This window comes from Oncorhynchus tshawytscha, linkage group LG11, assembly GCF_018296145.1.
Source record: "Oncorhynchus tshawytscha isolate Ot180627B linkage group LG11, Otsh_v2.0, whole genome shotgun sequence".
Lineage (NCBI taxonomy): Eukaryota > Metazoa > Chordata > Actinopteri > Salmoniformes > Salmonidae > Oncorhynchus > Oncorhynchus tshawytscha.
Window position 1 is genome coordinate 48280386 of NC_056439.1, and position 25120 is coordinate 48305505.

At 42.3% G+C, this 25120-nt stretch overlaps 1 protein-coding gene across 6 annotated transcripts in view; it reads right to left on the reverse strand.

The window, feature by feature from the left end:
• Positions 1-2492: 2492 nt before the first annotated feature.
• LOC112262121 (phospholipid-transporting ATPase IA) overlaps positions 2493-25120 on the reverse strand; it is a 35785-nt gene continuing 13157 nt past the window's right edge. For all 6 annotated transcript variants that reach the window (XM_024437840.2, XM_024437838.2, XM_024437839.2 and 3 more), the window contains 22 exons: positions 24429-24501; positions 24222-24327; positions 18937-19019; positions 18727-18776; positions 18544-18613; positions 15258-15342; positions 14841-14980; positions 14334-14472; positions 14142-14206; positions 13259-13431; positions 12498-12681; positions 12167-12277; positions 11814-11888; positions 11589-11711; positions 11225-11303; positions 11073-11134; positions 10796-10852; positions 10584-10691; positions 10366-10454; positions 10152-10244; positions 9209-9288; positions 2493-3720 (listed from right to left, as the gene is read on the reverse strand). In XM_024437840.2, the coding sequence (XP_024293608.1) occupies positions 3617-3720; positions 9209-9288; positions 10152-10244; positions 10366-10454; positions 10584-10691; positions 10796-10852; positions 11073-11134; positions 11225-11303; positions 11589-11711; positions 11814-11888; positions 12167-12277; positions 12498-12681; positions 13259-13431; positions 14142-14206; positions 14334-14472; positions 14841-14980; positions 15258-15342; positions 18544-18613; positions 18727-18776; positions 18937-19019; positions 24222-24327; positions 24429-24501 (2149 nt within the window). In that variant the 3' untranslated portion in view covers positions 2493-3616. The remainder of the gene's footprint in view (positions 3721-9208; positions 9289-10151; positions 10245-10365; positions 10455-10583; positions 10692-10795; positions 10853-11072; positions 11135-11224; positions 11304-11588; positions 11712-11813; positions 11889-12166; positions 12278-12497; positions 12682-13258; positions 13432-14141; positions 14207-14333; positions 14473-14840; positions 14981-15257; positions 15343-18543; positions 18614-18726; positions 18777-18936; positions 19020-24221; positions 24328-24428; positions 24502-25120) is intronic.

Here is a 25120-nt window from a genome sequence, read left to right on the forward strand (position 1 = left end):
TTCAAACACGTCCTCCTCTCCCTTCCTATATAAAGCCTTGACAACAATATAACCTCCTGTTCCGAGGATGTGAGGACAACGGTCCGATGTCAGAATGGTTCAGATAATAACTACAGAACAAAGCCAACGTCAGCGTGAGCTTTGGTTGCGAATGGTATGAACTTTGAACTCTTATTCACTACAGAAGTGATACCTCCTAGCCGTTGAGTTTGCAACAGCAGCTGCAAACAAGGGTGAGGAAGGAACAGACAGAGTATCCCGTCTATCACACAATGACGTTACTACAACGTATCCAATTGACCACCAGAGACATTCTTCAAAGGACAAAGGACTCGGTTTGGCAACACGGCCTTCCATCTACCACCAACCTACTGAAGCGCAGCTCAGAGTAAATATTTATTGCATTTTCCTTTTCCAAATGGCCGGTAATTTAGAATGCATAAGATACTGTATTTACGATAGCACAGCTTCTTCCTTTGTTACTCAGTCTTCCCGCTCTTTCACTCAAACCCAGCCCCTTTTCTTTTGTGTAACAAGCTGTCATCTGTTTTGCCCGCTAGGGACGTTTTCCTTTATGACGTAATTTTTAATCAAACTATAACTAATTATGTGTATGTGTAATTCTGTGTGATTAGTTAGGTATTTAGTAAATAAATAATTAAACTCAATATTGTATTGCTGATTCAACTTGTTACCCAGGGTTCGTGAAGATAAACAAGAATTTACAACTTTCAGATGAGACTGAATTAAGGTGACGATTAATATTGACTGCTATTGATGTAAAATATTACTAGGTCTTTAAGAGTTTATTCGGAAGATAACAGCTCTATAAATTTCATTTCGTGGTGCCCCGACTCTCTAGTTAATTACATTTACATGATTAGCTCAATCAGGTAATATTAATTACGGATAAATTATTTTATAGAATAGCATGTAATATCACTTAATCCGGCATAGCCAGAGACACGACACTATGGTCCCAGCTGCCTTGAGATCATTGACAAGATCCTCCCGTGTAGTTCTGGGCTGATTCCTCACCGTTCTCATGATCATTGCAACTCCACGAGGTGAGATCTTGCATGGAGCCCCAGGTCGAGGGAGATTGACAGTTATTTTGTGTTTCTTCCATTTGCGAATAATCGCCCCAACTGTTGTCACCTTCTCACCAAGCTGCTTGGCGATGGTCTTGTAGCCCATTCCAGCCTTGTGTAGGTCTACAATCTTGTCCCCGACATCCTTAGAGAGCTCTTTGGTCTTGGCCATGGTGGAGAGTTTGGAATCTGATTCATTGATTGATTGATTGCTTCTGTGGACAGGTGTCTTTTATACAGGTAACGAGCTGATTAGGAGCACTCCCTTTAAGAGTGTGCTCCTAATCTCAGCTCGTTACCTGTATAAAAGACACCTGGGAGCCAGAAATCTTTCTGATTGAGAGGGGGTCAAATACTTATTTCCCTCATTAAAATGCAAATCAATTTATAACATTTTTGACATGTGTTTTTCTGGATTTTGTTGTTGTTGTTCTGTCTCTCATTTTTCAAATAAACCTACCATTAAAATTATAGACGGATCATTTCTTTGTCAGTGGGCAAACGTACAAAATCAGCAGGGGATCAAATACTTTCCCCCCTCACTGTAGGTCTTTCAATGCAATATTTTGCAGACTATTAACCAATAAACATTCATGTGGGCGTGGTCTGGCACATAAATCAGTCAGATTTTGGTATTGTAACAATTTGGTACACATGTTGCAAACACTGTCAAGCCTCAACATGTGCAAGAACAATCATATCGACCAAATGGTGGCGCTATAACAGGCACATGTTTATATCTCTTGATCTATTTGACTCCGAAAAGAAAAAATGGCACACTTGCTCAGGGATGAGTCTAGCTAACCCACGTAATATATCAGACACTACTGGCCTGATTTTGATTCAACTTGGGTGAATGGGTCTTGCAGTAGAGATCCGCCATTTACAAAATTACACTGATTGGCCCAAGGGGGGCGCTGCATCATTCGTGGGGGACAATTTACATTGTTTCGTTCAATGCTTGTACGCACTTGAGAAAAACGAACAATGAATGTTCACACTACAAAAGTGAAACTAAACTACTCTGGTACAGGTTCTGGGCTAAACATGTGGTTGGACATTGCCACATCCTGTAGAAGCTCAGCATACCTCCAATTCAATAAGCACACACTGCTTATACAGATATGTGAGTGAGGTACACTTGTATACTCATCGTTATTGTTATAGTGTTTCAAAATATCTGTGAAAAGTGTGAGCAAAGAAATCTTGAGTGCACAGACTAGAAGAAAGGTTGCATTTGAGTGTTGCAGTGGTTTTATTCAGTAGTCCCTTTAATGCATCTGAGAATGAAATATTAAATAAGTTATAGAAAAAGTAAACTTGTTAAATTATGAATTCTTCTTTTTGACTCAAGGAACATAAGAACACATTAATAAAAAAAAATGTTCTCTGAACAAAAGCCAAGGTAGATTCCAGCTTTTATTTCTGTTTCCCCAGAAATACTCGGAAACATTCATCCCTCACACAACATAGATACAATTCAAATGAACAAATTAACGCATTCTTCTTTTTCCCGGTCAGTGAGAGAACATTTGCAGTGAAACAGAGCCATGGCCGGATTTTAAACCATGCAGAAGACGAAGAAACACATGCACACACACGCTATAGCATTACACTACTGCATGAGAGAAACTCTCTGAAAGGCACTGTTGGGATGGATTGACTAGAGAGAAACATGGAATGCAAGGAATCTTTCAGAGATATAATCTTAAAATGAGAAGCCCATCATCAAGTCTTAACCCGTAGTGCTTACTCGCGGTATCATTCTGGAGTGCAAATGATTGAATGCAAATGGCATTCAATCATCATAGACTACATTCAAACCCCCATTGGTTACACACATTACTCTTTGGCAAGCAACATCACAGGGTTTCCCATTCTCTTACAAATTTCAGGTTTAGGGATGATTCGTGGATCGTTTTGGTCCAACACGGCTCTTTATGTGGCACGTACATCTTGTTCGAGTTTGGTCTTATGCCACACCAAAAAATAAAATATGAGACGTTCCCTCTTCCAAGGCCACCCGTTGCTTAGACTGGGAACTCTTCCACATACAAATATAAAAACAGGTCAAGTCTTCAGGACAAAGACACATTAAAAAGTCAGTGCTTGGGGACAAACCAACAGTGAAAACACTTTCTGTAAATGTCATCTTGCAATGTTATTTTTTTTCTCTCTTCAGTGCATTCCAGAAACAGCCCTTAGCTCCACCTCCTACCTCCTCTGCACTTCAGTAGATCTGAAAGATAGGTCAGGTATAACCAATATGACATACATACCACTGCCCCTCGAGGGGAATTTGCCCCATATTGCTGACACCTTTCCAGTCTTCTCAGATCAACAGAAGTTTCTCAGGAGGTTATGGGTTTTGGGGGTTGTTTCTGGACGGGGTCTTCACTCCAGACTTTCTGGTGGAAGTTGACCGGCCACACTTCGTGAGGTGACTTCCTGTCAACCTCCTCCAATGGGGATGGCTGAGTGCAGCATGTGATAGGAGGGCATCGCTGAGGGGAAGGGGAGAGGCTTCACCACTGGGGCTGAGCAGGCCTCTGCTTGGTGGTGTCGTACGACCGGATCAAGTCAGACTGTGACACCGCTCCGTTTTCCTCCTGAGAGAAGGCATAGCCGTCTAAGGGAAAACAAGCACATGATACTTATATATAAAAATCTCAGACGCCATTACAAAATCTCACGCTGACTACCTAGTGAGAGTTTCGAAATAAGGATGTATAACCCCACCCATCTCAAAGGGCTTGTTCAGCCGACAGCCTACTGACTGGTCTACAATAAATAACTACTCATTATTATTTGTAGATCAGTAAGTCTGTCACAATTTACCCACAATTCACCACAGGTGCAGTCAACTCGAACACACACAAATCCTGTAGCAAACTTTGTTCCCTTCCCCTCTATAAAAACCAGGCTACACGTGAAGCACTACTGCACATAGTACATTATCACACACTACATTATCAGAAATCCAGGACAGTTAGAACAACAACCCACAGCTAAATTAGACATATAGATCTAATAACTCAATATTAGGTGAAGGTAAATGTCTAACACAGGATGTGATGGATGAGTCAGACTGGGGAGGGATCCAGCAGCTACCTACACAGTGCCTTCAGAAAGTATTCAGACACCTTGACTTTTTCCACATTTTGTTACAGCCTTATTCTAAAATTGATTAAATTAAATTGTTTTCCTCATCAATCTACACACAATAATGAAAAAGCAAAAAGTTTTTTAGAAAGACCTTATTTACATAAGTATTCAGACCCTTTGCTATGAGACTTGAAATTGAGCTCAGGTTCATCCTGTTTCCATTGATCATCCTTGAGATATTTCTACAACTTGATTGCAGTCCACCTGTGGTAAATGTAATTGATATGACATGATTTGGAAAGTCACACACCTGTCTATACATTGAGTGGCTACTGCCAACACACTGTCAATGACACTGACTCTACTCCAGCCACTTTAATCATGGGAATTGATGGGAAATGATGTAAATATATTACTAGCCACTTTAAACAATGCTACCTTATATAATGTTACTTACCCTACATTATTCATCTCATATGCATACGTTGATACTGTACTCTATATCATCGACTGCATCCTTATGTAATACATGTATCACTAGCCACTTTAACTATGCCACTTGGTTTACATACTTATCTCATATGTATATACTGTACTCGATATCATCTACTGTATCTTGCCTATGCTGCTCTGTACCACTCATTCATATATCCTTATGTACATATTCTTTATCCCCTTACACTGTGTATAAGACAGTAGTTTTTTTTTGAATTGTTAGTTAGATTACTTGTTCGTTATTACTGCATTGTCGGAACTAGAAGCACAAGCATTTCGCTACACTCGCATTAACATCTGCTAACCATGTGTATGTGACAAATAAAATTTGATTTGATTTGATTTATATAAGGTCCCACAGTTGACAGTGCCTGTCAGACCATAAACCAAGCCATGAGGTTGAAGGAATTGTCAGTAGAGCTCCGAGACAGGATTTTGTCAAGCAACAGATCTGGGGAAGGGTACCAAAAAACATCTGCAGCGTTGAAGGTCCCCAAGAACACAGTGGCCTCCATCATTCTTAAATGGAAGAAGTTTGGAACCACCAAGACTCTTACTAGAGCTGGCTGCCCAGCCAAACTGAGCAATCGGGGGAGAAGGGCCTTGGTCAGGGATTAAGAACCCGATGGTCACTCTGACAGAGCTCCAGAGTTCCTCTGTGTAGATGGGTGAACCTTCCAGAAGGACAACGACCTATGCAGCACCCCACCAATCAAACCTTTACAGTAGACGGAAGACACTCCTCAGTAAAAAGGTACATGACAGCCCGCTTGGAATTTGACAAAAGGCACCTAAAGGACTCTCAGACCATCAGAAACAAGATTTTCTGGTCTGATGAAACTAAGATTTAACTCTTTGGCCTGAACGCCAAGCGTCACGTCTGTAGGAAACCTGGCACCATCCCTACAGTGAAGTATGGTGAACGCCGCATAATGATGTGGGGTGGTCTTTCAGCGGTAGCGACTGGGAGACTAGTCAGGATCGAGGGAAAGATGAACGGAGCAAAGTACAGAGAGAACCTTGATGAAAACCTGTTCTAGAGTGCTCAGGACCTCAGTCTGGGTCAAAGGTTCTCACCTTCCAACAGGACAACGCAGTGGTAGCTTTGGGACAAGTCTCTGAATTTTCTTTGAATGGCCCAGCCAGTCCCCGGACTTGAACCCAATCTAACATCTCTGGAGAGACCTGAAAATATCCAATCAAACTTGAAAGAGCTTGAGAGGATCTGCAGAGAAGAAATGGGAGAAACTCCCCAAATACAGGTGTGCCAAGCTTGTAGCGTTATACCCAAGAAGACTGGAGGCTGTAATCGCTGCCAAAGGTGCTTCAACAAAGTACTGAGTAAAGGGTCTGAATACTTATGTAAATGTGATATTTCAGTTTTTATTTTTAATAGATTAGCAAACATTTCTAAAAACCTGTTTTTGCTTTGTCAATATGGGGTAGTGTGTGTAATGAGGGGAAAAAAACAACAATTTAAATACATTTTAGAATAAGGCTGTAACGTAACAAATGGGGAAAAAGTCAAGGGGTCTGAATACTTTCTGAATGCACTGTACACTACATGACCAAAGGTATGTGGACACCTGCTTGTCGAACATTCCAAAATCATGTGCATGAATAAGGAGTTGGTCCCCCCTTTGCTGCTATAACAGCATCCACTCTTCTAGACTTTGGAACATTGCTGCAGGGACTTGCTTCCATTCAGCCACAAGAGCATTAGTGAGGTCGAGCGATTAGGCCTAGCTCGCAGTTGCCATTTCAATTAATCCCAAAAGTGTTCAGATGGGGTTGAGGTCAGGGCTCTGTGCAGGCCAGTTCTTCCACACCGATCTCAACAAAGCATTTCTGTATGGACCTCGCTTTGTGCATGGGGACATTGTCATACTGAAACAGGAAAGAGCCTTCCCGAAACTGTTGCCACAAAGTTGTAAGCACATAATCATATAGAATGTCATTGTATGCTCTAGCGTTAAGATTTCCCTTCACTGGAACTAAGGGGCCTTGCCTGAACCTTGAAAAACAGCCCCAGACCATTATTCCTCCTCCATCAAACTTTACAGTTGGTACTATGCATTAGGGTAGGTAGCGTTCTCTTGGCATCCACCAAACCCAGATTTGTCCGTCAGACTGCCAGATGGTAAATCGTGATTTATCACTCCAGAGAACTGCCCCAGAGTCCAATGGCGGAGAGCTTTACACCATTCTAGCCGACACTTGGCATTACGCATGATGATCTCAGGCTGTGTGTGGCTGCTTGGCCATGGAAACCCATTTCATGAAGCTCCCGACGAACAGTTCTTGTGCTGAAATTGCATCAAGAGGCAGTTTGGAACTCGGTAGTGAATGTTGCAACCGAGACGATTTTTACGCGCTACGCGCTTCAGCACCCGCTGTTCCCGTTCTGTGAGCTTGTGTGGCCTAACACTTCGCGTCTGAGCCGTTTCTACTTCACAAATACAGCAGGGTAGAAATTTTACAAACTGACTTGTTGGAAAGGTGGTATCCTATGACGGTGCCATGTTGAAAGTCACTGACCTCTTCAGTATGTCCATTCTACTGCCAATGTTTGTCTATGGAGATTGCATGGCGGTGTGCTCGATTTTATACATCTGTCAGCAATGGGTGTGGCTGAAATACCCGAATCCACTAATTTGAAGGGATGTCCACATACTTTTGTATATACAGTGCCTTGCAAAAGTATTCACCCGCCTTGGCATTTCCCCCCCCCAAAAGATTTGCATTACAACCTGCAATTTAAATGGATTTTTATTTGGATTTCATGTAATGGACATACACAAAATAGTCCAAAGTGGTGAAGTGAAAAAAAATTAACTTGTTTCAAAGAATACAAAAACATTAAAATGGAAAAGTGGTACAGAAAAAAATAAGCAAAGATGTTTGGCCTGTGGGAGACTCCTCACACATATGGAAGAAGGTACTCTGGTCAGATGAGACTAAAATTGAGCTTCTTGGCCATCAAGCAAAACGCTATGTCTGGTGCAAACCCAACAACTCACATCACCCCGAGAACTCCATCCCCACAGTGAAGCATGCTGGTGGCAGCATCAACCTGTGGGGATGTTTTTACATCGGCATGGACTGGGAAACTGGTCAGATTTGAAGGAATGATGGATGGTGCTATATACAGGGAAAGTCTTGAGGGAAACCTGTTTCAGTCTTCCAGAGATTTGAGATTGGGACGGAGGTTCACCTTCCAGCAGGACAATGACCCTAAGCATACTGCTAAAGCAACACTTGAGTGGTTTAAGGGGAAACATTTAAAATGTCTTGGAATGGCCTAGTCAAAGCCCAGACCTCAATCCAATTGAGAATCTGTGGTATGACTTAAAGATTGCTGTACATCAGCGGAACCCATCCAACTTGAAGGAGCTGGAGCAGTTTTGCCTTGAAGAATTGGCAAAACGCCCAGTGGCTAGATGTGCCAAGCTTATAGAGACATACCCCAAGAGACTTGCAGCTGTAATTGCTGCAAAAGTTGGCTCTACAAAGTATTGACTTTGGAGGGGTAGTTATAGTTATGCACGCTCAAGTTTATTTTTTTTTGTCTGTTTCACAATAAAACATATTTTGTAACTCCAAAGTGGTAGGTATGTTGTGTAAATCAAATGATACAAACCCCCCCAAAATCTATTTTAATTCCAGGTTGTAAGGCAACAAAATAGGAAAAATGCCAAGGGGGTGAATACTTTCACAAGCCACTGTATAGTGTATATCCTAACACAATACATATCCTACACAATAGTTTCTTCTCATATTAAGAACAATTTCTATTCTTCTAGCCCACAGGTCCATCTATTCAAACTACAGGGACGATTCTAACCACTGTCAAAGCTCTATGACTCCAGGGAAGTTTACCTACTTTACACAGATCCAACCTTGTGAGGGGCTCACTAACCTTCACACCTCGAGTGACAACGACAATCTCACCCCCTCCATGCCTGCATGTGTATGGAGGCAGTGAGGGAGGGACAAATGGCATTGTGGGAAATGTAGTCAGTGTTGTCAAAGACGGTACAGTATGAAGTTAGACAAACGGATTCTCCAATAGAAATCCCCGAACACACTTGTAGGCGATGTCATGGCGACGTTGGCTAGGAAAGCTCATGCGTAGAAGCACGTCATCGAGTCTAACGGTCTTCTATCTATCCCATGTGCAGGCCATCAATATCAAAGGCACTCCTTCAACATATAGTTGTTTTTTGACTAAAAGAAAAACATGTCAGTTTGTCACTTTCACGAGGTTGGAGTAATAACATGTTCAACTACTTAAGACATTGGCTCCAATCTTGGTTGTGCCTATAGGATGAATTTTACACTTCTCTGATTGACTTCTCAAACCCCGGCCTGGTCTGTTTGGTCTGTTTCGCAAGCGGACGTTTTGTGATGTTGTGCCTTCTGGGTTTAGACACTGTAATAGATGGTGATCTTTTACTGTACTACAGAAGGAAGAGGACAAGTGTGAAGCCCCACATTCTGTAAGGTGTGTGACTTACGTAGCATGTTCTGAGGGACGGACTCTGTGCTGTATGCCGACGATATGCTGTTCTTCAGGAGCTGAGCTCTCTCTGACAAGCTACACACACACACAGAGAGAGAAGAGTACATCAGACAAACAAAAAGCATGCACACATTGACTCTGTACCGGTACCCCCTGTATATAGCCTCCACATTGACTCTGTACCGGTATCCCCTGTATATAGCCTCCACATTGACTCTGTCCCGGTATCCCCTGTATATAGCCTCCACATTGACTCTGTCCCGGTACCCCCTGTATATAGCCTCCACATTGACTCTGTCCCGGTACCCCCTGTATATAGCCTCCACATTGACTCTGTCCCGGTACCCCCTGTATATAGCCTCCACATTGACTCTGTACCGGTACCCCTGTATATAGCCTCCACATTGACTCTGTACCGGTACCCCTGTATATAGCCTCCACATTGACTCTGTTCCGGTACCCCCTGTATATAGCCTCCACATTGACTCTGTACCGGTACCCCTGTATATAGCCTCCACATTGACTCTGTACCGGTACCCCTGTATATAGCCTCCACATTGACTCTGTACCGGTACCCCTGTATATAGCCTCCACATTGACTCTGTACCGGTACCCCCTGTATATAGCCTCCACATTGACTCTGTACCGGTACCCCCTGTATATAGCCTCCACATTGACTCTGTACCGGTACCCCCTGTATATAGCCCCGCTATTGGTATATTATGCTGCTCTTTAATTATGTTATTATCTTATCTGTTACTTTTTTTTTCTTCTTAAAACTGCATTGTTGGTTAAGGGCTTGTAAGTAAGCATTTCACTGTAAGGTCTACACCTGTTGAATTCAGTATTTCACTGTAAGGTCTACACTTGTTGTATTTGGCACATGTGACATTTTTTGAATTTTATTTTCTCAATACAGTTAGATGGTATAAAAATACCTTTTCCCATGAACAACTACTCCAGGGTCCTGAGCCTTAGCCTCCAGCTCCTGCACCTCATCAACCAGGTTCTTCCAGAAAGACCTCTTTACCCTGAGCGAGAGAGAGCGAGAGAGAAGAGAGAGATGTAAATTATATTATAGAATGAAAGGGCTGTGTAAAGAGTAGTTGTTCCTCTGAAGCTAGTACTGTACGTATTAAGGTCTGGACTCACACTCTGAACGCCACGTCAAACAGCAGTGAGGTGACGGGGATGAAGAGGAGACTCATCCAGAACACTCCTGAGGTGAACAGCATCTCTGCCTGCAACACACACACACACACATAAAACTTTCGACACGTGAATAGTAAGTTTGCTTCTGTGTTGCTTATTGTGCAACATATTTGTCCAACAAATGCATATTGTTGAACATAGAGTGATCCGTACTTTACCTGACCAGACATGTCTGGTGCAATAGCTATAACTGGCCACAAGGTGGAGTAGAGCCAGAAGAACAACACCCACAGGAACACACTGCCCCAGATGGCTATGTGACTGAACTACAGAGGGAGCAACAGAGCAGGTCAGGAAAAACATCACACTTTGCAATTGTTTCTCATCGTCATATTCTGAATGACAGAAATGGGAAGCCTACTGAACCCACCAGTGTCCATGATGAAGTCTCCAGTCCAGCTTTGAGACAAACGGTTATCACCACAAACTGGAGGACGGAGAAGAGAGAAAACAAGTCACTTTACCAGGCAACATTTCATGAGGATATAGAAAATCAGAGGTGTCGTGTCTCTATCGAAGTCTTGCTACTGTGTGTATACTAAATTCAGAAACAATTTTACCAAAGTGTTTTCAGATATTTCATTGAGAGCTGGGAAGGCTATCCAAAAACAAACCAGACCTTTCTTTTGGGCATGCAGTCAACCTACCGTGTAAACCATATTTCCTAAGAGAAGATAGTCTGGAGTCTTCCCGTTCCAAGACACAGTATCTGGAATAAAAGAAACCAAACATGCAGGACTGTTTAATACTAGAACGGACCGAGACAGCTAGACAGACGGAACAGAAACACACAGCGTACCGTGTTGGAAGATCAGCAGGGGTAGCCAGAAGAGGATGACAGAATGGAGGAGGCCGTTGAGACAGTGAGCCCAGAACACCTGCAGTGGGACAGGGGGAAACAAATGAACCAAGAGGGCCTAGTTCCAACTTCCAAATGGACCTTAAGTCCCTACTGCTATAAACATTTTGATTGTGCAGGCATTATTCGTTTATCTTTGAAAATTTGGTAAAATGCCCAAATGTTGAAATGTGAAAAAAAAAAAAAAGATTATGCAAATGTTACACGCCCAAATGCGTGCTGCTCACGATTGATAAATGAGAAAGGCCCCTCGTCTCCTTTTCACAAGGCAATAATGACCGGGGTTAATGGGTGGAGGTTGTACCTTGGTGTTGAAACCCAGTGCGTTCTGGGAGGTCTTGTAGAGTTCTGGGTATTTTAGCATGTTTTCTTTCTTGCAGCAGCGCTCAAATATACCCAGGGCCAGAGGAGGCATCGCTGTGAAGATCTATCACACACAAAGACTAAAAAGTGATAGTCGTATTTTGCCAGGGGGTAAATCAAGGAGAACTCCATGTAAGGGTTGAATAAGGAGTGTACACACACTTACCACATTGTAAAGACCAATGCACCAACGTTCAAATAGAATCTGACCAGAGAACCCGTTCACGATCGCAAACCAGATCTAAAAAAACAAGATGAATGAGTGACTGAGGTTCTCTATTACACACTGACATCCATGTTGATCTCAAAGGGTTGCAGAATTATGGGAACTTTCACAAAATCCCAATGAGACATTAGAAAAAAAAAACTGGTTAGAGGATTTCCTGCTTATTCCTTCCTAATTCTGGGAATCTTCCAACCGGGACTTCTGGAAACTCTGGACCTTTAGTGAAATTTACCTGAATTGTGCGGTTCTACTGAAGCAGCCCTACTGAAGCAGCCCTACTGAAGCAGCCCTACCTCTATGATGTACAACACTATGTTCTTGTAGAAACAGTACAGGATGCATTTGGACACTCGGTTGTAGTTCCACGCCCCATGGACTAGAAGAAGATTCCTCAGGTACTTAAACTAAAAAGACAGGGAACGAAACAGAGAGAGACAAAGATAGAGACATAGACAGAATAGCGAGACAGACGGAGTGAGACAGAGACCAGATGCCACATATTAGGGTTAGGTGATATCCACAATATCATATCATCCAATGCCATAAATTATATTATTTCCCCCTAAAAACCAGTCCTCAACTACATCCAGAAGTAATGATGTGTTAAGGTGATAGAGGGGTTACCTGGGCGATAGAGTAGTCGGAGGAGTTGGCGGCCTGCAGGCCCTCATTGCCAGAGATGCCCACGCCAACGTGAGCCGTCTGGATCATGCCCACGTCGTTGGCACCGTCACCGACGGCCAGGGTGATCACCTTCACCTGCCTCTTGACCAGGTCCACCACCTCCGACTTCTGCAGTGGAGACACCCTGGGCACACACGTGATATTGAATCATCACTGAATATTTAATTTTTAATTTTACCTTTATTTTACTAGGCAAGTCAGTTAAGAACAAATTCTTATTTTCAATGACGGCCTAGGAACAGTGGGTTAACTGCCTGTTCAGGGGCAGAACGACAGATTTGTACCTTGTCAGCTCGGAGATTCGAACTTCCAACCTTTCGGTTACTAATCCAATGCTCTAACCACTAGGCTACCCTGCTGCCCCAGGGTAGCCTAGTGGCCCCAATATGATTGTTTATAGCAGGGCTCTCCAACCCTGTTCCTGGAGAGCTACAGTCCTGTAGGTTTTCACTCCAACCCTGTTCCTGGAGAGATACCGTCCTGTAGGTTAACTCCAACCCTGTGCATGGAGAGCTACAGTCCTGTAGATTTTCAATCCAACCCTAAACTAGTGCACCTGATTCTAATAATTAGCTGAATCAGGTTAGTTCCAACTGGAGTTGGAGTGAACAGGAGTGTTGGAGTGAATACAACGACAGGAGGGCTTCTCTCCATCTTTAGCAACAGTCTGAATGGAGGGATCCTATGCTGTGATTGGCTACCTGCAGCAGATGACGGCCTTGCAGGATAGGGCCAGATCCAGGAAGTACTGGCGCACCTCGAAGCTGAGGGCGTACTTCAGCGTCTCGCCATCCATCACCAAGGCAACGTCGTTCTCCCTGTGGAGCGCCTCTCCCAGCATGCCACAGTGAAGACTCAAAGCTGCTCGCGTCCCCTAGGACATAGTAAGTTATTGAATGAATGCCATTTAGCAGATGCCTTTATTTTTTTATAGCTTTTTTTTTCTCCCCTTTTTCTCCCCAATTTCGTGGTATCCAATTGGTAGTAGTTACTGTCTTGTCTCATCGCTGCAACTCCCATACGGACTCGGGAGAAGCGAAGGTCGAGAGCCATGCGTCCTCCGAAACACAACCCAACCTAGCCACACTGCTTCTTGACACAATGCACATCCAACCTGGAAGCCAGCCGCACCAATGTGTCGGAGGAAACACCATATACCTGGCGACCTGGTCAGCGTGCACTGCGCCAGGACCGCCACAGGAGTCGCTAGTGCGCAACAAGACAAGGATTTCCCTGCCGGCCAAACCCTCCCTAACCCGGACGACGCTGGGCCAATTGAGCGCCGCCCCATGGGCCTCCCAGTCACGGTCAGCTGCGACAGAGCCTGGGCTCGAACCCAGAATCTCTGGTGGCACAGCTAGCACTGTGATGCAGATGCCTTTATACAAAGCAACTTAGACAAACATAGATTTTTTTTGTCCATGTGGTTCCTCTGGGAATGGAATTCTCGGCCGTGGTGTTGCTAGCGTCATAATAGTACATTTATGAACGACATGCTCAGAACAGAAAAGGCGTCATATCCAGTTCTTGTGTTTTGTTTTCTGTTGTTGACAACAGAAGGGCGAGATTGGGATTGACACTTACTTCTAGTGTCTCCTCGTTCACGACCAACAGCCCCATGTTCTTCCTCAGCAGCCTACACGAGTGACCTTGAGAGGCAGAGGGTAAGAAGGATTTAATTTGACGGTACTGATTTATAGTGGACCTAAGTGGGTCTGAGCACTTTTAGTGTGTATTGGCAGGTGGAGTTGTGTGTGTGTGTGTGTGCCTCCTCACCTATATTGATGGCAGTCTCCTGCTTGTCTCCGGTGAGGATCCAGATCTTGATACCAGCTCTGAGCAGAGTCTCTATGGTTTCGGGGACTTTGTCTTGTAGCTTGTCCTCTATGGCCGTGGCACCAAGCAACTGCAGGTTCTGGGGAAAAAAAAATACAAGTGAAATACATTTCAAATACTTGAAGTGCACTTGATATAGCTTACCTGGTCCAATGGAACCGGTGGAGCAGTGGCAAAAAGTACACATTCTTCCCACCCTGCTTTCAGTCAAGCTTAAATCAAACACGTAAAGATATGGAGGCAACCTACACCAATGCCACATCGTAGCTACATCATGAAAACTCTTGAAAGAATGCATTTTGTATCATCTTACGGGAAACTCTGTCACTTTATGGTAGTATTTTCTGACAGACAGAAGGCACAGGGTCCTTTAGAAGAAAAAAAAACAGTTGTAGGTCTACGGTGTGTCTTTATTTTATTGTAAAGACGGGTTCTTCTATTGGTTACCCTCTCGATGAGCTCATAACTCTCCTCCATTTTCAGAGCTCGGTTGGTAAGGGAGGTGGCGGCTCTCTGGTACAACTCAGCCCACTGCTCGTATGACTCATCTGAGATGTTGGTCACAGCATAACACAACGTCCTTAATCCTGACAAAACACACACAGAGCGAGAGACATGATACAATGCTCCTGTACAGTACAGATCTGAGAGAATTGGATAAGTATAAGAAACATAGTGATAAATTCAGCCCAGCCAATCAGAGGGCAAGGTGGAGCTATTACCATATAGGTTAAACCTATCAGATCATTACGAAAACATGAAATAACAACACTATACTTGCATGTGAAGAGGTTCTTTGGCTAGCTAGTCCTACTCTATAACAATGCCATTGGAATGCGTGAGAACAGTGGAACTGTGGCTCACCCTCTGTGGCAAACTGCTCCAGGTGGTTGAGAGTGATGTCTTTGTACTTGGAGCTGTCCGCCAGTCTCTCGTAGATGACAGAGTCCTGTCAGAAAACACACCCAGATTGTTGCAACAAACGTGGCTAATTCTTTGAATGTGCAAGATATCATAACTGTTTTTATTTATTTATTTATTTTAGCCACAAATGGACATTGCACTGCTGCAAACTCATTTTATTTTTTGTATATTTCAAACATTTAACTTTGAGCTAATTTACAACATGCATTTAATTTACACTGAACTTTTCCAAAAGGTCCTCATTAATAGTTTGTAATAGAATAAGAAAACAAGTGTGACTATCATGAGAAAGAAGAATATGGCAAAGACCAAAACAATTATTTCCTTCAAATGCATTGTATCTGCAAGCAACAAAATATATAATTTACACTCAGTGACCAGTTTATTATGTACCGGGTCAGACACACCTTTGTCTCCAGAACAGCCTGAATTCTTTGTTCAGATACGCTGTGGAGTTGAACCGTTGCTCCCGAGCCATTACACCACAACCACCAGCCTGTACCGTTGACACCAGGCAGGATGGAGCCATGGACTCATGATGCTGACGCTAAATCCCGACTCTGCCATCAGCATGACAACAGGAACAGAGATTCATCAGACCAGTTTTTCCACTCGGCAATTGTCCAGTGAGGGTGATCGCGTGCCCACTGCAGCCCTGTTTCTAGCTGATAGAAGTGGAACCCAGTGTGGTCGTCTGCTGCATTTAGCCCATCGATGACGAGGACCGGCGAGTTGTGCGTTTCGAGATGCCGTTCTGCACACCACTGTTGTACTGCGCCGTTATTTGCCTGTTTGTGGGACGCCTGTTAGCTTGCATGACTCTTGTCCTTCTCCTTCCACCTCTCATCAACGAGCTGTTTTCACCCACAGGACTGCCGCTGACTGGATGTTTTTTGTTTGTCCATTCTCAGTAAACCCTTAGACACTGTCGTGTGTGAAAAGCCCAGAAGGCCGGACGTTTCTGAGATACTGGAACCAGCATGCCTGACACCGACAATCATTCCACACTCAATGTGGCTTAGAATGGGAAAACGAGTGACCTAACGTTCAATCAAACCGTAACTGAATGCCTCAATGCCTGCTTTATATAGCAAGCCACGACTCAATGTCTGTAGGAGCGAATCATTTGTGAACAGGGTTGTGTACCTAATAAACTGGCCTCGGAGTGTATATCAAGAGCAATTTGTTCCAGAAGCAAAAAAACATTAAAAAGGCTTTTACTAATATAATCCATTTTAGCAGCTGAGAAAAGTATGTTGTAATAAAAAATCCCAACGTTAGAACATAAACTACTATAGACATAAATAGGTAGGCTACATAATCCAATATACTGTATTCATCAACATAGATAATGAGAATTTCAAGAGAAGAGAATTCAAATTCAATATTCAATAAAAGGTTCAAATAAAATGTCCAGATAGGTCGTTACGATAGCAGGGGTAGATAAATGTTAGGACTAGCTTTGGTTTGTTGCAGTGACTCTCTGTGCCAAGGCCCTGCAGTCCTGGTCCTGTCGTGATCCTCTTTAGTCCTGGTCCTGTGGTGATCCTCTTCAGTCCTGGTCCTGTGGTGATCCTCTTCAGTCCTGGTCCTGTGGTGATCCTCTTCAGTCCTGGTTCTGTGGTAATCTTCTTCAGTCCGGGATCTGTGGTGATCCTCTTCAGTCCTGGTCCTGTGGTGATCCTCTTCAGTCCTGGTCCTGTGATGATCCTCTTCAGTCCTGGTCCTGTAGTGATCCTCTTCAGTCCTGGTCCTGTAGTGATCCTCTTCAGTCCTGGTCCTGTGTGATCCTCTTCAGTCCTGGTCCTGTGGTGATCCTCTTCAGTCCTGGTCCTGTGGTGATCCTCTTCAGTCCTGGTCCTGTGGTAATCCTCTTCAGTCCTGGTCCTGTGATGATCCTCTTCAGTCCTGGTCCTGTGGTAATCCACTTCAGTCCGGGTTCTGTGGTGATCCTCTTCAGTCCTGGTCCTGTGGTAATCCTCTTCAGTCCTGGTCCTGTGATGATCCTCTTCAGTCCTGGGGTAATCCTCTTCAGTCCTGGTCCTGTGATGATCCTCTTCAGTCCTGGTCCTGTGGTGATCCTCTTCAGTCCGGGTTCTGTGATGATCCTCTTCAGTCCTGGGGTAATCCTCTTCAGTCCTGGTCCTGTGGTGATCCTCTTCAGTCCTGGTCCTGTGGTGATCCTCTTCAGTCCTGGTCCTGTGGTGATCCTCTTCAGTCCTGGTCCTGTGATGATCCTCTTCAGTCCTGGGGTAATCCTCTTCAGTCCTGGTCCTGTGATGATCCTCTTCAGTCCTGGTCCTGTGGTGATCCTCTTCAGTCCTGGTCCTGTGGTGATCCTCTTCAGTCCTGGTTCTGTGGTAATCTTCTTCAGTCCGGGATCTGTGGTGATCCTCTCCTCTGCATGTTCGCATACAGTGGGGGTTGGGTGTCTCTCTGAGGAGACGTGTACGTGTCAATGACGTAGTCCCTCACACTTGCCAGTGTGTCGTACTGAATGGACCTGGACATTATGTTCACAGCTGTGTACATGTCATTGTTGGGGTCAGGGTGAACACTACGTGTGACTTATGGTATCAACTCCAAGTCCCACGGTAACTCCACACGACCTGCATACCGTCGATCCGGGTTTCAGACCCTTCACCCATTGATTACACCAGACTTTTTCTGTGACTCAGCTCCAACTGGGATTAGCTGAGAGGACCGGGCAGATCCACCGATGACCCCTTCAAGGCACAGAAACTCCTCACATCGTTTTGTAACCAGAACACCTGTCACAGACAAGAGGACGACCACAAGTCCTGACATTGTTGCATCTCCGACGGCGCCGTAGGCTGAAGTGGTGAGGTCTTGTAAGTCTTACTGACAGTGCAGCGGGAGCCGCCAGTATTTGACTGTAAGTGTTCAAAGAACCAGGGTAAGGGCAGAAGCTGCTATAGGGCTGGCTTCCCTTTTTAGAAACAGGGTTATTTGGCGTTCTTTGGCTAACTCTTCCCACCCCCGAAAACACACAAGAGACACCCACATCAAACCACACCCCGAAACCAAGTAACGTTTGAATTCAGTCATGGCAGCTAGCATTTCTTAATGAACCAAATCTAAAATGAGGCCAAATCAGGAAGTACAATCGCCCTTCAAAGAACGTAACTCTGCAGTTGCATTATGTTCATTTGAGGAACACATAAAAAAATATAAAATGTGTGTAGTCTTGGTCCTCCATACTAACCGCTCCTTTGCAGTAAAGTCGGATCCGCCCGGACGGTGTACGCATGATGACCGACATCCTTTTGCGATCGCTAAAGAAAGAGTCAAGATCAGGGTTTTCAAATGAGAACCAAGAGACAAATACAGTCCAACAATAGACAGGACACATCTACAACGACTCATCAAATATGCATACAAAAACTACCTTGTAAATTCGAGGACATTCAGCAACTCAAACCTTTGCTCTGTTCCCAGCTGTAAACAAAGACAAACAATGGCATGTGTTCCTATACAGTAATATGTAGCATAAATAGCAGCTAGAAATCCAAACTATTAATCTAAATATATGGCTCTGATTCAAACAAACATGATTTAACTCTAATTCTGCATCACATAATAAATGGGTTCCACTTACAGCGTGTATGATGACTGAGTCTGGGGTTCGTCCAGAGAACACAAAGCCCAGGCTGCTGGCTGCTCTCACCAGGGCCCCTTCATCTAGACAGGGGAAAGGAACATCGTAATAAAGTAAACTTGAGATTGTTGGGGATTTTCAAATTCAGGAGTGAAGCTGTAGAATCATTCTAGAATCAAAGATTACACTGTACAACATCATAAAGGCAATATAGTACAATGGTGTAATATAGTACAAGGGGTGTAATATAGTACAAGGGGTGTAATATAGTACAAGGGGTGTAATATAGTACAAGAGGTGTAATATAGTAGAAGGGGTGTAATATAGTACAAGGGGTGTAATATAGTAGACGAGGTGTAATATAGTACAAGGGTGTAATATAGTAGAAGAGGTGTAATATAGTACAAGGGGTGTAATATAGTACACAAGGTGTAATATAGTACAAGTAATATAGGGTGTAATATAGTAGACGAGGTGTAATATAGTACAAGGGTGTAATATAGTAGACGAGGTGTAATATAGTACAAGGGTAATATAGTAGAAGAGGTGTAATATAGTAGACGAGGTGTAATATAGTAGAATATAGTAGGTGTAATATAGTAAATAGTAAAAGAGGTGTAATATAGTAGAAGGGGTGTAATATAGTACAAGGGGTGTAATATAGTACAAGAGGTGTAATATAGTACAAGGGGTGTAATATAGTAGACGAGGTGTAATATAGTACAAGGGGTGTAATATAGTAGACGAGGTGTAATATAGTAAATATAGTAGACGAGGTGTAATATAGTAGAAGGGGTGTAATATAGTACAAGGGGTGTAATATAGTACAAGGGGTGTAATATAGTAGACGAGGTGTAATATAGTACAAGGGGTGTAATATAGTAGACGAGGTGTAATATAGTAGAATATAGAGGTGTAATATAGTAAAGAGGTGTAATATAGTAGAAGGGGTGTAATATAGTACAAGGGTGTAATATAGTACAAGGGGTGTAATATAGTACAAGGGGTGTAATATAGTAGACGAGGTGTAATATAGTACAAGGGGTGTAATATAGTACAAGGGGTGTAATATAGTAGACGAGGTGTAATATAGTACAAGGGGTGTAATATAGTAGACGAGGTGTAATATAGTACAAGGGGTGTAATATAGTAGACGAGGTGTAATATAGTACAAGGGGTGTAATATAGTAGACGAGGTGTAATATAGTACAAGGGGTGTAATATAGTAGACGAGGTGTAATATAGTAGACGAGGTGTAATATAGTAAAAGAGGTGTAATATAGTAGAAGGGGTGTAATATAGTACAAGGGGTGTAATATAGTACAAGAGGTGTAATATAGTACAAGGGGTGTAATATAGTAGACGAGGTGTAATATAGTACAAGGGGTGTAATATAGTAGACGAGGTGTAATATAGTAAAAGAGGTGTAATATAGTAGAAGGGGTGTAATATAGTACAAGGGGTGTAATATAGTACAAGGGGTGTAATATAGTAGACGAGGTGTAATATAGTACAAGGGGTGTAATATAGTAGACGAGGTGTAATATAGTAGACGAGGTGTAATATAGTAGAATATAGTAGACGAGGTGTAATATAGTAGAAGGGTGTAATATAGTACAAGTAATATAGTAGAAGGGGTGTAATAAGGGGGTGTAATATAGTACAAGGGGTGTAATATAGTACAAGGGGTGTAATATAGTAGACGAGGTGTAATATAGTAGACGAGGTGTAATATAGTAAAAGAGGTGTAATATAGTAGAAGGGGTGTAATATAGTACAAGGGGTGTAATATAGTACAAGGGGTGTAATATAGTACAAGGGGTGTAATATAGTACAAGGGGTGTAATATAGTACAAGGGGTGTAATATAGTAGACGAGGTGTAATATAGTAGACGAGGTGTAATATAGTAGACGAGGTGTAATATAGTAGACGAGGTGTAATATAGTAGAAGGGGTGTAATATAGTAGAAGGGGTGTAATATAGTAGAAGGGGTGTAATATAGTAGACAAGGTGTAATATAGTAAAGGGTGTAATATAGTACAAGGGTGTAATATAGTACAAGGGTGTAATATAGTACAAGGGGTGTAATATAGTACAAGGGGTGTAATATATAGTACAAGGGGTGTAATATAGTACAAGGGGTGTAATATAGTAGACGAGGTGTAATATAGTACAAGGGGTGTAATATAGTAGACGAGGTGTAATATAGTAGAAAGTAATATAGTAAAAGGGTAGTAGACGAGGTGTAATATAGTAGACGAGGTGTAATATAGTAGACGAGGTGTAATATAGTAAAAATATAGAGGTGTAATATAGTAGAAGGGGTGTAATATAGTACAAGGGGTGTAATATAGTACAAGGGGTGTAATATAGTACAAGGGTGTAATATAGTAGACGAGGTGTAATATAGTAAAAGAGGTGTAATATAGTAGAAGGGGTGTAATATAGTACAAGGGTGTAATATAGTAAAAGAGGTGTAATATAGTAGAAGGGTGTAATATAGTACAAGGGTGTAATATAGTACAAGGGTGTAATATAGTAGAATATAGTAGGTGTAATATAGTAGACGAGGTGTAATATAGTAGACGAGGTGTAATATAGTAGAAGAGGTGTAATATAGTAGACGAGGTGTAATATAGTAAAAGAGGTGTAATATAGTAGAAGGGGTGTAATATAGTACAAGGGGTGTAATATAGTACAAGGGGTGTAATATAGTACAAGGGGTGTAATATAGTAGACGAGGTGTAATATAGTACAAGGGGTGTAATATAGTAGACGAGGTGTAATATAGTAGACGAGGTGTAATATAGTAAAAGAGGTGTAATATAGTACAAGGGGTGTAATATAGTACAAGGGGTGTAATATAGTACAAGGGGTGTAATATAGTAGACGAGGTGTAATATAGTAGACGAGGTGTAATATAGTAAAAGAGGTGTAATATAGTAGAAGGGGTGTAATATAGTACAAGGGGTGTAATATAGTACAAGGGGTGTAATATAGTACAAGGGGTGTAATATAGTACAAGGGGTGTAATATAGTACAAGGGGTGTAATATAGTACAAGGGGTGTAATATAGTACAAGGGGTGTAATATAGTAGACGAGGTGTAATATAGTAGACGAGGTGTAATATAGTAGAAGAGGTGTAATATAGTAAAAGAGGTGTAATATAGTAAAAGAGGTGTAATATAGTAAAAGAGGTGTAATATAGTAGAAGGGGTGTAATATAGTAGAAGGGGTGTAATATAGTAGACGAGGTGTAATATAGTAAAAGAGGTGTAATATAGTACAAGGGGTGTAATATAGTACAAGGGGTGTAATATAGTACAAGGGGTGTAATATAGTACAAGGGGTGTAATATAGTACAAGGGGTGTAATATAGTACAAGGGGTGTAATATAGTACAAGGGGTGTAATATAGTACAAGGGGTGTAATATAGTAGAAGGGGTGTAATATAGTAGACGAGGTGTAATATAGTAGACGAGGTGTAATATAGTAGACGAGGTGTAATATAGTGTAATATAGTAAAGGGTGTAATATAGTACAAGGGTGTGTAATATAGTACAAGGGGTGTAATATAGTACAAGGGGTGTAATATAGTACAAGGGGTGTAATATAGTACAAGGGGTGTAATATAGTACAAGGGGTGTAATATAGTACAAGGGGTGTAATATAGTACAAGGGTGTAATATAGTACACAGGGTGTAATATAGTAGACGGGGTGTAATATAGTAGACGGGGTGTAATATAGTAGACGGGGTGTAATATAGTAGACGGGGTGTAATATAGTAGACGGGGTGTAATATAGTAGACAGGGTGTAATATAGTAGACGGGGTGTAATATAGTAGACGAGGTGTAATATAGTAGACGAGGTGTAATATAGTAGACGAGGTGTAATATAGTAGACGAGGTGTAATATAGTAGACGAGGTGTAATATAGTAGACGAGGTGTAATATAGTAGACGAGGTGTAATATAGTAGACAAGGTGTAATATAGTACAAGGGGTGTAATATAGTACAAGGGGTGTAATATAGTACAAGGGGTGTATATAGTAGTGCTTTGGCAAAGTGGGTGGGGTTATATCCTGACTGTTTGGACCTGTCTGGGGGTATCGTCGGACAGGGCCAGAGTGTCTCCCAACCCCTCCTGTCTCAGCCTCCAGTATTTATGCTGCAATAGTTTATATGTCGGGGGGCTACGGTCAGTCTGTAATATCTGGAGTGTCTCTCCTGTCTTATCCGGTGTCCTGTGTGAATTTAAGTATGCTCCCTCTAATTCTCTCTCTTTCTCTTCTTCTTCTCCCTCTCTTCTCTCAGAGGACCTGAGGACTACCTGGCCTGATGACTCCTTGCTGTCCCCAGTCTCAACTGTTCTGCCTGTGGCTATGGAACCCTGACCTGTTCACTGAACGTGCTCCCGGATCTGCTGTTTTGGACTCTCTCTCCCGCACCTGCTGTCTCTAACTCTGAATGATCGGTTATGAAAAGCCAACTGACATTTTCTCCTGAGGTGCTGACCCGTTGCACCATCTACAACCACAGTGATTTTGATTATCTGACCTACCTGGTGATCTATGAACGTTTGAACATCTTGGCCATGTTCTGCTATAATCTCCACCCGGAACAGCCAGATAAGAGGACTGGCCACCCCTTAGCCTTTCTAGGGTGTTTTTTCCTAGCCACCGTGCTTCTACATCTGCAGTGCTTGCCGTTTGGGGTTTTAGGCTGGGTTTCTGTACAGCACTTTGTGACATTGACTGATGTAAAAAGGGCTTCATAAATACATTTGATTGATTGACAATATAGTAGAAGAGGTGTTATATAGTAGAGGTAGAAGAGGTGTTATATAGTAGAGGTAGAAGAGGTGTTATATAGTAGAGGTAGAAGAGGTGTTATATAGTAGAGGTAGAAGAGGTGTTATATAGTAGAAGTAGAAGAGGTGTTATATAGTAGAGGTAGAAGAGGTGTTATATAGTAGAGGTAGAAGAGGTGTTATATAGTAGAGGTAGAAGAGGTGTTATATAGTAGAGGTAGAAGAGGTGTTATATAGTAGAGGTAGAAGAGTTGTTATATAGTAGAGGTAGAAGAGGTGTTATATAGTAGAGGTAGAAGAGGTGTTATATAGTAGAGGTAGAAGAGGTGTTATATAGTAGAGGTAGAAGAGGTGTTATATAGTAGAGGTAGAAGAGGTGTTATATAGTAGAGGTAGAAGAGGTGTTATATAGTAGAGGTAGAAGAGGTGTTATATAGTAAAAGGGGTGTAATCCAATGCATTTGAGAGCTACCTGGGGAAGAGGCCTGATAGACTATAGTGTCCTCAGTCTTCTCAGGAACAGCAGTGTGGCACACAGCCATCATGGTCAGAAAGTCTTGGATAATAGTAGCTGTGGGCTGGGCGCACAAACACAATTAATACACAAAAAAAGAGATAAAAAAAATAAAAAACACATTGATACTGACAGCTAGTACATCGTCTAATGTTATGTACTCACGTGATCATTGTGGAGATTCTCCGGTAAGGTCGGATCGCCAAAGCCCTCTTCCTCAGGACTGTCTGTGTTGTGCCTTTCAGACAACAACAACAACAAAAAATAATATTATATACTGACATGTTTGGTTTATCTACAATTTTAAATCAAATCTAGAGTTGGCTTTCTATTCTGCAACAAAGCCTCCTTCACTCACACCGCCAAACTTACCCTTACCCTAGTAAACCTAGTAAAAATGTATTTACTTTTCTGCTTTTTTGCACACCAATATCTCTACCTGTACATGACCATCTGATCATTTATCACTCCAGTGTTAATCTGCAAAATTGTAATTATTCGCCTACCTCCTCATGCCTTTTGCACACAATGTATATAGACTCCCTTTTTTTTCTACTGTGTTATTGACTTGTTAATTGTTTACTCCATGTGTAACTCTGTGTTGTCTGTTCACACTGCTATGCTTTATCTTGGCCAGGTCGCAGTTGCAAATGGGAACTTGTTCTCAACTAGCCTACCTGGTTAAATAAAAGGTGAAATAAATAAAAAATATATGTTTACAATTGAGATGAGAATAAAGATCTGTCCTACACCACATAACTGTGTGGACAAGCACTACAATAAAAGACAACGAGATACAGTTGAAGTCAGAAGTTTACATACACTTAGGTTGGAGTGATTAAAACTTGTTTTTCATC